General features: G+C 41.1%; 5 protein-coding genes, 1 long non-coding RNA gene, 1 other non-coding gene and 1 pseudogene across 8 annotated transcripts; 2 read left to right on the forward strand and 6 right to left on the reverse strand.

Moving 5' to 3' along the window:
• Positions 1-71: 71 nt before the first annotated feature.
• LOC116928433 lies at positions 72-2018 on the reverse strand (annotated as a pseudogene).
• A 471-nt stretch (positions 2019-2489) lies between these two features.
• Positions 2490-4067, reverse strand: LOC116928435. The gene is made up of 2 exons (XM_032935518.2): positions 3912-4067; positions 2490-3855 (listed from the first exon to the last, which is right to left on the reverse strand). Exons 1-2 carry the CDS (start codon positions 3941-3943, stop codon positions 2703-2705), a joined length of 1185 nt encoding a protein of 394 aa, XP_032791409.2. The 5' UTR covers positions 3944-4067; the 3' UTR covers positions 2490-2702.
• A 225-nt stretch (positions 4068-4292) lies between these two features.
• On the reverse strand, positions 4293-5158 carry LOC116928439. The gene is made up of 2 exons (XM_032935525.2): positions 4917-5158; positions 4293-4847 (listed from the first exon to the last, which is right to left on the reverse strand). Exons 1-2 carry the CDS (start codon positions 4976-4978, stop codon positions 4391-4393), a joined length of 519 nt encoding a protein of 172 aa, XP_032791416.2. The 5' UTR covers positions 4979-5158; the 3' UTR covers positions 4293-4390.
• A 665-nt stretch (positions 5159-5823) lies between these two features.
• Positions 5824-6014, forward strand: LOC116929890. The gene has a single exon (XR_004398151.1). It is a non-coding gene; the product is annotated as a U2 spliceosomal RNA (small nuclear RNA).
• A 404-nt stretch (positions 6015-6418) lies between these two features.
• Positions 6419-6870, reverse strand: LOC123475599. The gene is made up of 2 exons (XR_006650958.1): positions 6746-6870; positions 6419-6677 (listed from the first exon to the last, which is right to left on the reverse strand). It is a non-coding gene; the product is annotated as an uncharacterized LOC123475599 (long non-coding RNA).
• Positions 6871-6875: 5 nt separating this feature from the next.
• LOC116928434 (solute carrier family 46 member 3) lies at positions 6876-8122 on the reverse strand. Its single transcript, XM_045177911.1, has 3 exons — positions 7923-8122; positions 7229-7867; positions 6876-7112 (listed from the first exon to the last, which is right to left on the reverse strand). Exons 1-3 carry the CDS (start codon positions 8049-8051, stop codon positions 6876-6878), a joined length of 1005 nt encoding a protein of 334 aa, XP_045033846.1. The 5' UTR covers positions 8052-8122.
• Positions 8123-8678: 556 nt separating this feature from the next.
• Positions 8679-15072, reverse strand: LOC116928432 (CB1 cannabinoid receptor-interacting protein 1). Of its 2 annotated transcripts, XM_032935526.2 has the most exons (4): positions 14651-15072; positions 12603-12756; positions 10386-12422; positions 10141-10312 (listed from the first exon to the last, which is right to left on the reverse strand). In XM_032935526.2, exons 1-3 carry the CDS (start codon positions 14812-14814, stop codon positions 12258-12260), a joined length of 483 nt encoding a protein of 160 aa, XP_032791417.1. In that variant the 5' UTR covers positions 14815-15072; the 3' UTR covers positions 10141-10312; positions 10386-12257. The 2 variants fall into 2 exon arrangements, with proteins under 2 accessions (XP_032791403.2, XP_032791417.1); XM_032935512.2 differs by lacking the exons at positions 12603-12756; positions 14651-15072 and having other exon boundaries at positions 8679-10184; positions 10239-10312; positions 10386-10558.
• Positions 10801-12039, forward strand: LOC116928438 (selenoprotein S). Its single transcript, XM_032935524.2, has 5 exons — positions 10801-10944; positions 11004-11126; positions 11189-11295; positions 11359-11515; positions 11608-12039. Exons 1-5 carry the CDS (start codon positions 10830-10832, stop codon positions 11688-11690), a joined length of 585 nt encoding a protein of 194 aa, XP_032791415.2. The 5' UTR covers positions 10801-10829; the 3' UTR covers positions 11691-12039.
• Positions 15073-15585: the final 513 nt, after the last annotated feature.

Genomic DNA, 15585 nt, shown 5'->3' on the forward strand with positions numbered 1-15585 from the left:
GCTGTAAGGGGTTTTTTGTTCTAACTGTACTTTTTTTTGGTCTTGCAAAAAGAGATTTTTGGCAAGGCTCGTTTTTGAATTCAATCGGTTTTTTATTTTATCTTTAGATAAATGTAACAACTGAGATGAAAATGGAAATTGTAAATTTAATCTGTTGAAGGTTTCGCAGAATTTGAATCCCGGTGTTTCAACCAATCTTTTTTTAACATAACGACCACGATTATAAGTAGAATGGCAATAAAGCTCTCCACCACAAAATTGATCTGCACCCAAAATTGCCAGTTAAACGTGAACTTTCTTGAACATAAAACTTTTTCGTACCTGAGGGAAAGATTCGATGAACGCATTGTAAAGGAAAGTGTAGAGGCTCTTGTCGACAATCAGCCATATGGCTTCCAACAGTCCAAGAAAAGCTAGGATTTTCCCAATATCTTTCTTATCCGGGATGCTTGTAATTAACGTTCGCAGGGCGGGCTCTATACTTCCCTCCAGTGAACCTGATAGAGTTGCTATGATAACCAGCTACCACATGGACGGTCCAGTGATGCAAGCCAACACAATGTTCCAGGCCACGATCGATACCAATCCGAATGTAGCAACAGTGTGATCCGATAGGTGGTAATATGATGCGAGCCCAACCCAAACGACCATTCCGATCTGATGAACCGCTTCATCGGTTCCTGTCCAAATCGAAAACTGTGTGGCATCCCAGCCGAGCACACGTCGTGCCCACAAGTAAACCTGTAAAAACATTGCAATTTTTCGTAAAATGGGTGAAATTTAATTTAAAATTTTATCTCACTTGATGTCCTTGAACGAGAAAGACTCCCAATTTCACAGCCATTAGTAGAAACAAATGAATTCGACCTCGATTTGGGTAAGCTTTGAAAACTGCCCGCCCTAGGTCCAGTACATAACGATACGGTTTTCCTTTTGGGGTTGTTTCAGTCGGCGTCGCAATGCTTTCTTTGACGATTAAAATGACGTAGATTATGCAGAGGAGCCACAGCACACCAGACACAGCGAAAACGGTGGCTATACCATACGCTTGGTATAACCATCCTCCCATTAAAGTGCCAATCGGTCCACCCATATACCATATAGCGTCCATCCAGCCCATACGTTTTGTTCGCGTTTCCATCGTTGTGATATCGGCTAGATAGCTATAGACTGCCATGTTGAAAACGACCCAACTTCCTGTTGCATTAACAGCCACCGTGGCAGCGTAGAGAACTTCCACTGGCCATGAAGGATTGAGGGCCGTAATAATGTAAATTACTGAGAACATAACAAAGCCGGCGAGTACAGTGACCATTGGAAGTTTTCTACCGTATTGGTCGCTTATTGATCCAGCAAAAAGAATCACTAATACGGGTAAAATGCTTGCTATCAAACTTTGATAATAATTGAAGGTGTTTTGGTACACTTGAACGGCTTCCTGTTGTGAAAGTATTTTAGTTTTATTTTGCGCAAAGATAAAAAAAAAAAATCATTTACTTGAATTTGCGAATGATTTCCATCGTCCATTGCCATACAATCTTCTTGACTAAAATTTAGATTCACACGACATACTCGATCAATTTCGAGTGTGTCTCCTATAACGATCGTGTTGCCCTCCGCCACCATCTTTAAAAAAAGCATGGGCTCGAGGGTCACGTGGCCCATTGCCTGTGGGTAAATTTTTTTGTCTTGTTTTGAAGTATGAAATTATCCTTGTTGAACTAAACAATTACCTTTTTGAACTGCTTGAAAGTTTTTTGCCACGGGCCATTGGCCGTATCAATTGATTCGACTCCGACTTGGTCATTTTCTTTGTCGGCCAGATCCTCTTTTTTTTCTGCCATTTTTGCTTACTAATGACCATACCAGTCGGCTGCTGACAGTGAACTGTTGTTGTCACGTTGTTTTTTGGGAGTCGACGGCTCAACGGTGCTCGAATTGCCCACACGTCGGCTGATCGTGCAGCAGCCGTCTCCATTCTGAAAGTGCATTCAATTCCTAACCCTTAATTCTAGATGAATAAGATATGCGCTGTTGACTAAAAAAGAACTATTGCAGCTGTTGCATTGGTTCCAATTTGATTCGTTTCATAAATTTCTGGTGAAAATTTTTAAAAATAGTCTGCCCTGCAGAACTACCAAACTTTTTGCAACAAATTCTTCGAAATTATCGAATTGCGTTCAGCATTTGATTCTTAAAGGCTTCAAGACACGATGTTATTATTGTTTTCTCTCGGCCTTAAGGGTGTACATTTGCCTCGTAGCATTTCTTATTTCGTCTGCTTCATTGTTATCTCTTCGCTTTACTAAAACCAGATTGTTGTCTATTTGTCCAGTCGGGAAAAAAGGGCTTCGTTGCTGGTCTTATTTGTCCGCTGATAAAACACCTACTGTTTTGATGATAAGAGTTTGATCTCTTCTACTTCACGAATGTCGCTAAATCTTATCTCTTGCTGTTTGTTGCTGATAACGCACCCTTTCGTAACCATATTGTTGATCTAAACATATGTATTGAACTAATTTGAACCAAGCTACATTGAATTTGCATTGTCATGGAAGGCATACTACGCGAACATTTTATTTTTCAATACATTTTCTAAAGACTAAATTCCCGTTTTTGAAACCACCCACATCATACTATTGCGTACTTAACGTATAGTTATTTTCGTCGGCTCCATCTGACCTTCGTTTTCTTGCAGAAGCTCATTCCGTTCCTTGGTTAGAATGACTCGCGTTGTCGAGTTCTCCACTTTCTAGGTTGTCTTCCATTTCACCTTGCGGAGAGCGAATCTCGTTTTCTAGATCATCCGCCATCTTGCGAAATTTTTGCACGGTTGGGGTCTCGCCTGTTTCATTCCAAATGTGGACCATGTGGATCACGTCAACGACGATGAATGCAGCAGTTAGGGCACCAGCTGCAACACGAGCAGTTCTAGTCATGGCCATCGGCGTTCCTCGGAAGGTAGAAGTGATTTTCGCCGCTGTAGTCGTGGTGGTCGTCGTTCTCATTACAGCTGCTGTATTCGTGTAGATCATTGCAAGCCTGGCCAATTCTGGTCGTTTAAAATAGTTTAAAAACGCTTTGATTGCGTTTTTAATGCTACAAATATCATCAACTATTAGAGTACATATTTGAGCTAGAGCTTGCAGCGATTCGGGGTTCATGGGCAAACGTAGCATTTGAATTAAACGTTTGATTTCGGGGTCTATGCGATGGTTTAGAGTTCTGTGGATTTCAGCGTGGTTTCCGTTTAAAGCCAGTCTTATAAATTTCTGAAGTGTAGCGACCATGCACATCCAGCCTCCTTGTGATAGGTTTCCTAACGTCTTCAGCGTTGGTCGCATACGGAGAGCGCGGGATAAGTACGTTGAGTCAGACGAGGACAGTTGTTCTACGTGCTTTAGATGAGTTTTGAGTTCCTCTTCCAAAGATGCAACCATTTTTTTTTCCATGACAAAGCCAGTTATGTTAGCTCCTGCAGACGTCAATCCACCCGCGACACCGGTGATGGTTCCCGTGACTGTAAGACTAAGAGATAGCCCAGCAGTAAATGGAGCTGCGACTAAGCCGCCTAAAACGAGACAGCCCGCCCCAATTCCGACCCCTGTTCCAACACGATCGGCGATCAGAACGTCTTTGTGGGTTTTTTCCAGATTTGTCGCAATGTCGCGTAATTTTTGTATGATATCTTTTCTTTCCTGAAGAACATCCGTCGTTGGATCTTGAAGCAATCTCGATCGTTCAAGTTCGTCTGGTAGATGGTATACTGTTTCTAAAACTCCGAGAGCGTCTTCTCCAGCGGGAACTTCCGGTGCGACACGGCCAGTGACATTCGCACCATTGTTTTGAGGATCTCTGCATTCAATTGGTTATTGGAACATTCTTTCCTTATTTTTGGCCAAGACAATTACCTGATTATTGGAACACTGTTGTTATTCCCCATCTGTAGGCGATTGACTAATAACGAAGAATCCCGTAGTTCTTAATCACACTCAGATGGCGCACATCTTTTCTTTTTATCCGGCCTATTTGCCTTAGCAACCGAAACTGCCCGATGTAGCCCGCAGCTACATGATATATACTATACATGATTTCGCTGAATGATAAGAGATATCTTTGCACGAATTTTGAAATGCGTACTTATAAAAACAAAAAACAAAGTAATTCCCCAACACACCCACCTGACAACGACAAACTTGAATCTGCGTCATGTAATTTTCTCTCTCTCTCTTTCCCTTTCTCGTATTGTTTGGTAACTGGATTGTTGATATGCATGTATTACGATCTTAATGTAGATTTTTTGTCAAATGTATTGAACTCATTGACAACCAGCTATTTAAAAAATGCAATTCGCACCGCCATTGAACGCATACAAGCGGAAACTGAATTGTCAATCTTCAACATCAAGTCCCATTTTGTGCAGTTTTTGCACAATTGGAGTCTCACCTAATTTATTGCAAATGCGTACCACTTGAATCACGTCAGTGACAATAAATGCATTAGTTGGTGTTTGAACAGTTTTTGTCATGGGTGTCGGCGTTCCTCGATAGGCGGAGTAGACGTTGTCTAGACTAGAGGGGAGATTCGTCGATGTCGTTGTGCTGGTCGCAATTATGACATTCATGTGGGGTTTCGTTTCCAGACTTTCTGCCATATCTCGCAATTTTTTTATAACTTCTATTTTTTGCTGAAGAACCTCTTCTGATCGATGTTGAACTAATACCAATCGTTCAAGTACATCTAGTCGATCTTGTAAAGCGTTTACAGTTGCAAGGTATTCTTTTTCAAATTGAATTGCCGGTGTGTCACCGTCAGTGGCATCCGACACATCATCGCGTTGAATAATGCTGCATCACATTTTTTTTTTTTTTTCAATATTGCATACTATTACTTAAATTTTTGGTACAAGACAATACCTGGTTAGTGACGGGGATGCTGTTACTCCCGAGGGAACCGGAGCACTGTTTCCAGATCCCATCTGTAAGCGGGTAACCCAGTTTTTTTTTTATCACGGTTTTTGTTTCACACTATCACCGAAACCAGCTTTGAGCGCGGAAGACTCGACAAAGAGATGCTGTCTTTTGTAAAGTTAAAACAGAGAACACTCGTATGTTGTACCTAGCTGCATCCCAGATATCGCTTATAATATTTTTTTTAATCTAAACATCTCAGCTTTTACAATCGAAATGTATCTAGGTGCGTCGGTTGAAGATACGAGATTTATTTGTTGTGCGATAAAGCAAGGGCTTGTCAATAATTTAACGTTTCATCTAAATGGAATGCCATGATTCAACAAACAGAATTTGAAATGCATAGTAAAAAGAAAAAAACGTGGAGTTTAAAAAATAGCCAGTGGCATCGTAATGATGTCATTGAACTCTGCTTCTCAAATTAGCTGAAATCTGTAACGTTTAATTTTTATTATTATTATTTATTTTTTTTACATCGTTTTTTGAATGGGCTCTTTTTCTCTGGCTTGAGTCAACGAAACCTGATGGGCATTTTCAAACATTAGTTTACAAGAGCCATTGCCAGGTGGCGCTGCTGTATAGCCCAAGGCTACTACTGTAAGCGTCGCTTTTTCAGATGTTCGGAAAATACCAATTTCTGCGCTTTTTCTTTTTATAAATGCTAAAAAACTGGTTGATGTCTTTTTCTGACTAATGAACAACCTATTGATTTAAAAACACAATGTCGAAATGATAGAAAGATTTATTGTAATGCCCGATTTTTAGCGTTTGACTGAGTTTTGAGACCCCGCGTACACTAACGCTATTTGAGCCTCCAAAAGCTACATATTCTTGCTCCAGTCTCTGGTACAGTATCGCTTCTCGGCCTTTTGGCTAAGATCAAAGTGTAGTATCTGTTCTTATCAGCTTAATATCTGATACGGGTTCAAATGGACCCCAGAATATTAAACTGATTTTTGGAAACAGGCGGGAATACAGTGCTTGCACTGCTCCCGCCACGGGTTGACCCGGTATTGCAGTACCTCCGGGATCGGCCCACCCTCTCTGAGGGATATAAACTTAATGAAATATCAAGTACTTATCATTGGAATATAAACATTTCAAAAATTCTTCGATTTGTTTACCCCTCCTCCCCAAAATTCAAATAATAATTTGTCTATTAGTGTATAACGTACATTTAACATTACAAAAGAGATTTTAATATGTTTTTGTTTTTCACGTTCGTAACCAGTCTCGTTTAATCACGGTATCTTTGTTTAACAGTGGTTGTCATTTTCGGTTTCCGGAGAGCAGGCTCTCGTAAATTGTTATACGGATCGTTTAAATCCTGATTTGATTCTCTTACTGTCGTCCTCGATTTTGTGCTCTTTATTCTGCTATGTCTGCTTGCTACGTTGCCTCTTATATCTTTATTTTTAAAACTCGAAATTTCAACGTTTCGGCAAACGTTGGGGTTTTCTTGAATCGTGTATTAACTAAGGAATTGGTCGGAGATGAGTAAGGATCTTCTTTTTATCAATAACTTCCACTACGAAGGTCTTTTTCATTTGTTGTTTTTTTCTCTCCATCGTACATAACGCATTAATCAATAACGTTACCTGAAGGTCGCAACGCATTGCCATCGCGCAATCTCTCCGAGTCTCGTTTCAATAAAATCAATCCCCATACTAATATGCTGGCAATAGCGCCCTCCACCACAAAATTGATCTACCGACAAAGAAACTTTGAATAATAATTTAAAAAAAAGGCATAAGAATTTAGAGATGCTTGTTTACCTGCGGGAAAGATTGAATTAATGCGTTGTAGAGATGCGTGTACACAGACTTGTCTACCATAAGCCAGATGGATTCCATGAGTCCGAGAAACGCCAATGTTTTCCCAAAACCCCTTTTTTCCCAAAAATTGTTATATTAGAGATCGCAAGGCTGGTTCGATGCTCGCTTTAGGAGCGCCTAATAGCGTTGCAACAATAACCAACCACCACATACACGGGTCGACAATGCTGGCTAACACGATGTTCCAGATAGCGATGGATACCAATCCAAAGATAGCGACAGTATAATCCGAAAGGTGGTAAGACGATGCCACTCCGACCCACACAACCATCCCAATTTGATGGGAAATGTCACTTGCGCCCGACCAATTTTAATTTTTGAAAAAAACACAAAAAAAAAAACCCCCCCCCAAAAGTAAACCTGCGATTAGAAATTTTTTTAAAAATCGTAAACCTTTGGAAAACTTAAAAAAGTTCATTTCACTTGATGCCCTTGGACGAGATAGACACCCAATTTGAAAGCTACAAGTAAAAGTAAATAAACTCGAACTCGATGAGGGTAACGTTTGAAAACTGTTTGGTACAAGCTGATCATAAATTGAAAGGGATTTTCTTCAGACTCCACTGTTCCACTGGGCTCTGTAATGCTTTCTTTAATAACAGTTGCGGTATAAATTAAGCAAATTAGCCACAGGATGGCGGAGACGGCGAAAACAGCTACGTAACCGAATGTTTGGTATAACCATACACCGAGCAAAGTACCCAGGGGTCTTCCCATCGACCATGCAGCGTCCATCCATCCCATACGTTTCGTTCGCGTTTCCATTGTTGTGATATCAGCTAAATAGCTGTAGACTGCCATGTTGAAAACGACCCAACTTCCTGTTGCATTGACGGCTAGTGAAGCAGCGTAGAGAACTTCCACAGGCCATGACGGATTAAGAATAACGAGGAGGTAAACGATAGCGTAGACGACAAACCCGCCTAGCACGATGACCATCGGCAGTTTTCTGCCGTAACGATCGCTGATGGATCCAACCAAGAAAATAACCAGGATAGGCAAAAGGCTGGCCGTCAATCCTTGATAATAATTGAAATTGTTTTGGTAGACTTGGACGGCTTTCTAATTAAAATTATTTGATCGTAAAATTTTCTATTTGCCTCTTTTTTTTAATTACCTGAACGTCCGAATGATTTCCATCGTCCATCGCCATACAGTCTTCTTCAGTAAAATTCAGGTTGACACGACAAGATCGATCGAGTTGCAGCGTTTCTGCAATCACGGTGACATTTCCTTCTGCAACCATTTAAAAAAAAAGCATAGGCTCGAGGTTCACGTGACCCATTGCCTTTTTGGGTTTGATGTTAATTGTGGGAGAAGGGGAAAATTTTATTTTTTAAAAAAAAAAGCAGTTATCGTCTGCTCTTTACGCTCATCAGTCGTTTCAGATGCAATTTCGGGCATCTTTGTGTTCTTTTTGTCGAACTAGCGGAATACTACCTGATTTTAGATTGAGGAACAGCACAACCAAGATCACTTTGTTTTTCTGAATTTAATGATGTGTTAACGCGGCTTTTGAAAAAAACCTTTTTAAAAAAAAAAAATTTTTTTTTTTTTTTTCTTTTTTTCAGTGATTGCGTTTTGCTAAATTTACGAAACGTTTTGCGTTACAAAGTTAAATTGTTCAAATCAATACCGTTACAAATAACTTACTTCCGAAACGTTACGTAAAGCTCTTGTTTCTAAATTTCAGGACATTTGTCTTGGGCATACTGTAGCAAAAATATTTCGACGTTGATAACTGAATTGCATCACATTTCAAATGCCTTTTTAAACTTGGAAATCTTACGTTGATGTACGTTTTCCTTGCCACTTGTTGATTTTCAGGCAAATTTGTTGTTGCGCGACGCTCGAGGCATTGAACATTTTTATCAAAATTTTATATCCGTGTATTGCTGCAAAACAGACCCAGGTTTAAAGTACCCAATGTTAGCTTTCCCATGTTGCAAGGTTATTTTTATCATAGAAGCAGGCAAAGTGTATTTCCTCGCGTTTGTGTGTGTGTGTGTAAATTTTTGCGTGGAAATCGCGTTAAAAAGATTAATTTTCTCGGCAATCAAAAAATTGCTCTTCGTCCGTTTCTTCAATCCTTCCCTTGTCCTTAGAAGGAACTCCTATTTTATCTCGAACATCACTCGCCCAGAAACAAGGTCCGTCTTTTTCCATGGTCTTTTTATTAGCGTCGACTTCAAGAACGCTCTCTTTTTGAAAACCATTGGTCGTTTTGTGCAATTCCTTCTCTCTTGTGATATCGTCCAATGGAACCGTTATTTCTTCTTCAAGATCATTGGCCATTTTTCGGAGTTCTTGTACTGTTGGAGTCTCCCCTGTTTCGTGGCAAATGCGTACCATGTGGATCACGTCAATGACGATAAATGCAGCAGTTAAGGCCCCGGCTGCTGTACGAGCAGTTTTGCTCATCGCCATTGACGTTCCACGAAAGACAGAAGTGATTTCCGTCGCTGCAGTCGCGGTGGTTGTTCTTGCTGCAGCCGCTGAACTCGTGTAAATCATGGCAAGCTTTGCCAGCTCCGGTCTTTTAAAGTAATTCAAGAAAGCTGCTACTGCTTGTTTAATGCTACGCATTTGAGTCATTACAAGAGTACACACCTCAGCTAGGGCGTGCAACAGTTCCGGATCAAGTGGCAAAGGAAGTTTTTGAATTAAGTGTTTGATTTCAGGATCTGTCATATGATTCACAGCTTTGTTGATCTGCGCATAGTCTCCATTTAGAGCATGCGTTATTAATTTTTGAAATGTCCCAAACAGTAGCATCCATCCTTGTTCTGATAGTTTTCCTAACATCTCCAACGTCGGACGGCAACGGGTAGCTCTGACCAAGTACTTTGAATCAGCAGTGGAGAGTTTTTCCAGGTGCAATAAGTGTTCCCCGAGTTCAGCCTTTAAAGACGTGAGCTCATTTTTGGAAATAAAGTAACCAGTCACGTTAGCTCCTGCGGAGGTTACGCCACCCAGGAGACCAGTGGCAGTTCCCGTGATTGTCAAACCGAGAGATATACCGGCAGTAAATGGAGCAGCAATTAGACCGCCAATAACAAGGAGACCCGATCCGATTCCGATTCCAGTTCCAACACGATCGGCGATTAGAACGTCATTGTGTGTTTTGGCTAAATAGTCTGCCATCTCTCTAAGTTTCTTGATTATTCTTTGTCTTTCATGTAAAATTTCTTCCGATAAGTCTTGAAGCATTTTAAGATTTTCTATTTCATTTGGTAGATGATGTAGAGTATCAAAAATATCAAAGCTTTCAATTTCCGGGGGAGGAATTTTTGCATCAGATGCTAGAAATTTGGCATTTGCTGGTGTGTTTTTTGCAAGTTCATCTGCCTTGGTATCTTCACTTTGCCATGCCATTTTCCTACACCAACTTGAAATTAGGAAATGAGTTGATAGATAAAAATATGAATGATACCTATTTGATGATGGTGTCTTCATAGTTTGATTTCCTTCATTTGGGCCAACAGAAACGGAATTGTTATTGCCCATCTGCAGATCATACAAATCTTGTTTTATATTCTGTCGGGTATTACCGTCAGCAAAGGTTATCTTGAAAACTTACGTTTAAAGATGAAATGCTACAGTTTCTTCCAAGGCGATACGCTTGCTCAACTGTCACATTAATAATTGATGTTGGTAAACAAGGACACTACCGGGTTTATCATCGAAGCCTCAAAGAGGTTCTCTTGGACCGACTACTCTAAAACTTTGTGCTAAGATTCTACGTAGTTGGCATGCTCTTGGCTAACCAATAGGTGGAGGAACCCTTGAAAATTGCACAATCTTGTTGCACCCATATTGTTGTTTCCTGTTGCTACCCTTCCCTGTCGTCCCATCAATTTTTATTGTGAATCTTACTGTGAACTTCACTGCTAGATGGCGTGAACTGCTTAACGGAGAGAGCTTTACCGTCAAAAAAGTGACAGGGCACTTTTGTAAACATTAATTCCTTTGGGAAGTAGTACGATATTTCTACGAATGAATTGATCAATCTGAATAAAGTAATATGACGGAATCCGACGAATGGGCGACGGTGGAAACGGTAGTGGAAGACGACATGGATAGCACGTTTGAAAGCAGTCGGGGACCAAGTGGCATCCAACAGAGTATTTTTGAGCAAAGTATGTCATCTAGTATTTTGGTTTGTCGAGCCAATCTTGATTTACACTTGTGTTTGCAGCTCTTTCCGTCCTCACTAGTATCAATCCATGGCTACTTCTCTTTATTGCACTTGGTGTCTACTACCTTGTGCAGAAGTTTCGTTCTTCCCAGGTTACCAGCTCAGCCGAGTACTCAAATCTTAGTAAGAAGGAAGCCTATTTTCATTGAAGAAAACCGATTAGAATTATGGTTTTATCAACTCAGGTGCAGATGAGATCCTTGCAAGGCAAGAGGCTGTGGAATTAGCTAGAAGGCAAATGCAAGAAGAGTATGACAAAAAAGCCAGAGAACACGCCATAAAGCAAAAAGAGGTCTGTGTTTTGAACAAATTCTTTTGAGCTCCCACTTGATTTTTTCCCCTCTAATTTTGATAGAAAGAAGAACTTTTGCGCCAAGAAAAGTTAAAGAACCTGGAGAAGTATGGCACAAAGTTAGGTAGAAGCAGTAAAACTCTTGCAGCAGAATCCAGTAATGACCAACTTCAACAGGGTGTGTTAAAAAAGAAATCTGACAAATCAAAGTTGAAGCCAGGTAAAAGCATTACTGCATTTTGAAGCATTCAACAAACTGTATTCTAAAACAGGCGATTTTTAAACATTAACATCCACATGATCATTATTCAGAGTACAATCCGTTAATGGGGGATGGAAGCAGTGGCGTATGCTACCGTCCGACTAGGCGTGGAGGAGGAGCTGGAGGCGGATGAGGTTAAAATTCGAAGTGGATATGTGCTGCGGGTATAGAACTTTTGCCGCAATAGTGTGATCGCTCTCTGGCTTATCGTCGTCTTTCCATTGGTGGAACGATGCCGTCACTAGTAGAGTTTTCCCATCGTTGCTTAGATAGTGTTGCCTGCGTAAACAGCTCCTCTTCATTGAAGTAACCCTTTCTTTTCGGTAATATGCTACAAACGCGATGCAATTTTTTGTTGTTGCAATATTCGCTTGAACGATGAAACCTTTGGCGTAAATGACTTGCTTTGTCATGGTTGAGGGTGGATGTAATAGCATTGCCTTACCGTTTGATAGGCCAAATAAATTAATCAAACAACACAATCAATCACTCGACATCCAGGACAGAAATGCTACTAGATTCATTTAATATAATTTGCACTAATATTTGTCGTTTAAAACTGATGAGATCTCGTTGTTCTTTGGAAATCTGATTCGTAGAGGGAAACCTAATTTCTTTGTTTGGAAAGCCATATAATGTGGGTGGGTCGTTTCACTTGATGACCAGCAATGATTGTAATTGCCCGTCCATTAAATGTTCTTTATCGGAAAGTGTCTTTGACGATTTTAATGCTGTTATTCTGCTGGTCGGTGTGGCATTCGTACTCGATCGAGTGAACAGTCGTTCCCCAGTCACAGTGTTGCGTGCTCTTTGCGTTGTAGATTTTGATTTGCAGTGTCGTAGTGAACTCGTAACCTCCGTCCATCTGGAAAAGATATCACGAGATAAACGGGGACTTTCAGTTGACAAGTAAATCCATCAAAGCAAATGTACAGAGCGGAAGAAATCCGCTATCAGTCCAACGGGGATTTTTTAAAATGAGCTTTTGGGATCACGTCAACTGGGGACGACAAGAGAAAAAAAACGTAACAAACAATGGGTTTACCTTCACGTGCAAGGAAACCGATTCTCTTTGCCCTTTCTTAGACGGCTGTAGATTGTCCAATTGAAAAAAAGCGGAATAGCTGGATGCGTTTTCGTCTTCCAACTTTGATGAGTTGTCGGTCACTTCGAGGGCTCGTTCCATCACGGCTATGCCTCTGTATTCATTTTTGTTTTGGGAAGGGGGAGAAAGGAAAGAAAGAAAGAAAAGCTTTAATACTGGAGCAACAGCCGGCCACGTTATTCTATGGCGCTGCTGCACTTTGTCGCGCCAATAAACCGTTGTTAAAGCCGCCGGAATGGTCAAGTGCATGGGCTAAACGAACCCGGACGGAGGCAGAAAAAAAAAAAAAAAAAAAACACTTGGTCGAGAATATAGTAGATCGTTACGGACGTTGAAAGGGAGAGATAACATCCAGCAGCTTAATGATCCATAAATGGGGAAGATGGGAATACAGAAAAGAAAGAGAAATAGGAGAAAATCAAATGGGATGGAAGAGGCAATGAGTATTGATTTTGACAGTCTTGCCCAGCTCACATTTCAACAAAAAGTTTGCCTATTCTTTCTTTTTTCTTCTTCTTCTTTTGTTTTCTCGCGTATTGTGTGAACGGATTGTGCATAGAGATTGTTTGGCGTTAATTGTTTCGTTTGAAAAAATCCCTATATACTTCCTATTCGTAATGGTAATCGTTCCGCTGTTTCTCTGTCATTGTCCCACTAAGGTACTAATACCGAGAATGACATTTAAAAGCCAAGTTCGTGAAGCTAGCTTCTTTTGTGATGGAAAACTTGTTGTTGGAATCCAGTCTGTCGTCGTATTGCGCGACATGCCATGAAGCGATCCATTGGATTTTTCAATCGATCCGTAGCTAATGGCGATCCATGACGTCACCGAAACCCTTGAAATTCAAAACACCAGTCTCAGAAGTTTAAAACAAAAAACAAAAAACAGTTGGGGGTTGGGAGCCAATCTCATTTTCCCGAGCGCTAAAACAAGAACGGGAAAATGAAAGACGACCACGTAGCGTGAAATTTAGTTGATTAACGAACCAGATTAGCTCCCCTTTTTACCTTTGAAGCAATTGACGTTTGTGGTTCATCTTCCATCATTTTGCGCCATTACTGCGAAAACGTTTGGTGAGTTAATCTAAAATCGATCGGTTCACTACTCGTTCGAGTTTGTCCCTATATTTACGACCACTTTAGACCGCACGCTTGGCTGTAACGAAGTAAACACAAGCGACCTGTTTTCTTCGCCCTTCTTGATGTTTTATCCAGTCGATGCACGCGCGCGTCTGCAAAATTGGCATCTACCGATCGATAGCGGTGAGTGTGGGCTTCAAAGTCATCCAATATGACGCGTTACCTTTGAATGTACACGCACCTTGACACAGATCGCAATCCACTTAGAGGACTTCGCATTTTGTTTGCTTTGGTATCCTTAGCGATGGCCGCCTATCAAATACTTCATGCAAATGCCAAGGGTTGTGCTACCGAAGGGGGGTAATCGTTAGTTGAGCGCGAAATTTTGAAAGAAAAAAAAAGAAATGGGTTCTGAATGAAGTATGCGCGCCACACAGTTCGATTGCCTGGAACTCTCCGTCATGTGGCGCACACATAGGGGGGATGAAACGGGCAAGACTTATGGCTATAAGGCCGGGAGTCCCGCGGGAAAGGCCAACTGGGAAATTCAATGGCCTTTTGTGTAGAGGGGGCGCATGTGGAATTCGCGACGCCAAGATTAATGGAAGCCAGCTCCCCGTCTGTTGCCCCGTCGCCTCCTCTCGGCTCTTGTTTCGCATTTCTTATTCAAAATGTTCATTCAAATTTGGGTCTTGTATTCAGATGCGTTATTATTGCATCAATTGCTTCAAATTGATTTATTTCATCCAAAGCGGCGTAAAATTATATTTTTATTTTCGGAAGAAATTCGAATTTAAATGTTGTTTTTTTCTTCTTTCTAGATTGAGCGATTTCTTGGCCACCAAAAATTTGCTATCATTTCTATTTTACTTTATTCGAATTTTTTTCAAAAAAGTTATTTCATTTACCTGACCGTTTTGGCGGGACGGATGTTAATATCGAAGCGGTATTTGCTACCCGCAAGGAATTTCACTGTCCTCGGCTGAGCGAATCGTTGTCCGTCCACCTTGCAAAATACAGGCTTGTTGTCCGGCTCCTTGTGGAGACTCAACGTCACTCGGAAGGACCCCATTGCGGACCGATGACCAGTTTGTTCGTTAAAAGAAAATAAATAAATAAAAAAAAAAAAATTGGGGGAGGGAGGGTAATAGTTCACCGCGAAAGTAATAACATCACAGACGAGGAACAAATTGTTGTTTAAATTAATCGTCCGTCTTTTCTTCCCGCTTAATCGACTATGCCTTTAGGCCTTCACGTTCAGTCCCGCGCACTCCCTGAGCAGAGTGACAAGACGTCCGCGTGCTGTAACCATGAAACGCTCACTGGAGCACGCGCCGCCCTAGCACGGGGCGGGACTAGATTCTCCCCTCCTTCGTCCTATAACCTTAACTCAAGCTCCACATACGACTGCATTTTTTTTTTTTCTTCCCTCCTCCTCGTCTCTTTTTCTTCTTTATTTTTTTTTCTCCACCGAATGCGTGGCGCTTTCTACCAGTTTTGTATACCGACGATGTAGCCTAAAGAAAAATCCCGCCGACGTCAACATCGGATATTCACGTCGGCGGTGATATCGAAACTAAGGCCGACAGTCACCGGTAGTATCACCGTTCTATGCTTCTTATCTATGCGGTGTCTATGTACAGTTGGGCCGATAGAGTTGAACGCCGACGCTTCCTTCCATTGCCCCCCAACCCAAAGGTATTGATTACAAGAGTTCTTTGTCTGCGTGTTGACGGTAGTTGGTCTACAAACGGGCCGGTCCTTGTAGAGACATGCACGCAAGATATTCCACCCTTTTTATTTCATTTTTTTTCGGGAGCATCGATCGCAGTTTGTGTCATTG

Source organism: Daphnia magna, linkage group LG8 (genome assembly GCF_020631705.1).
Source record: "Daphnia magna isolate NIES linkage group LG8, ASM2063170v1.1, whole genome shotgun sequence".
NCBI lineage: Eukaryota > Metazoa > Arthropoda > Branchiopoda > Diplostraca > Daphniidae > Daphnia > Daphnia magna.

Bases quoted from the DNA above. Each gene is read 5' to 3' on its own strand.
- LOC116928438 (XM_032935524.2), top strand. From the start codon at position 10,830: ATGACGGAATCCGACGAATGGGCGACGGTGGAAACGGTAGTGGAAGAC. The intron at 11,127-11,188 runs GTAAGAAGGAAG...TTATCAACTCAG, and splicing joins AGCCGAGTACTCAAATCTTA to GTGCAGATGAGATCCTTGCA. The intron at 11,516-11,607 runs GTAAAAGCATTA...ATCATTATTCAG, and splicing joins CAAATCAAAGTTGAAGCCAG to AGTACAATCCGTTAATGGGG.
- LOC116928434 (XM_045177911.1), bottom strand. From the start codon at position 8,051: ATGGTTGCAGAAGGAAATGTCACCGTGATTGCAGAAACGCTGCAACTC. The intron at 7,868-7,922 runs GTAATTAAAAAA...AATTTTAATTAG, and splicing joins GAAATCATTCGGACGTTCAG to AAAGCCGTCCAAGTCTACCA. The intron at 7,113-7,228 runs GTGAAATGAACT...AAAAATTAAAAT, and splicing joins ATCTCGTCCAAGGGCATCAA to TGGTCGGGCGCAAGTGACAT.
- LOC116928435 (XM_032935518.2), bottom strand. From the start codon at position 3,943: ATGGGGAATAACAACAGTGTTCCAATAATCAG. The intron at 3,856-3,911 runs GTAATTGTCTTG...AATTGAATGCAG, and splicing joins AACAGTGTTCCAATAATCAG to AGATCCTCAAAACAATGGTG.
- LOC116928432 (XM_032935512.2), bottom strand. From the start codon at position 10,312: ATGGGCAATAACAATTCCGTTTCTGTTGGCCCAAATGAAGGAAATCAA. The intron at 10,185-10,238 runs GTATCATTCATA...AAGTTGGTGTAG, and splicing joins AAGACACCATCATCAAATAG to GAAAATGGCATGGCAAAGTG.
- LOC116928439 (XM_032935525.2), bottom strand. From the start codon at position 4,978: ATGGGATCTGGAAACAGTGCTCCGGTTCCCTCGGGAGTAACAGCATCC. The intron at 4,848-4,916 runs GTATTGTCTTGT...AATGTGATGCAG, and splicing joins GCATCCCCGTCACTAACCAG to CATTATTCAACGCGATGATG.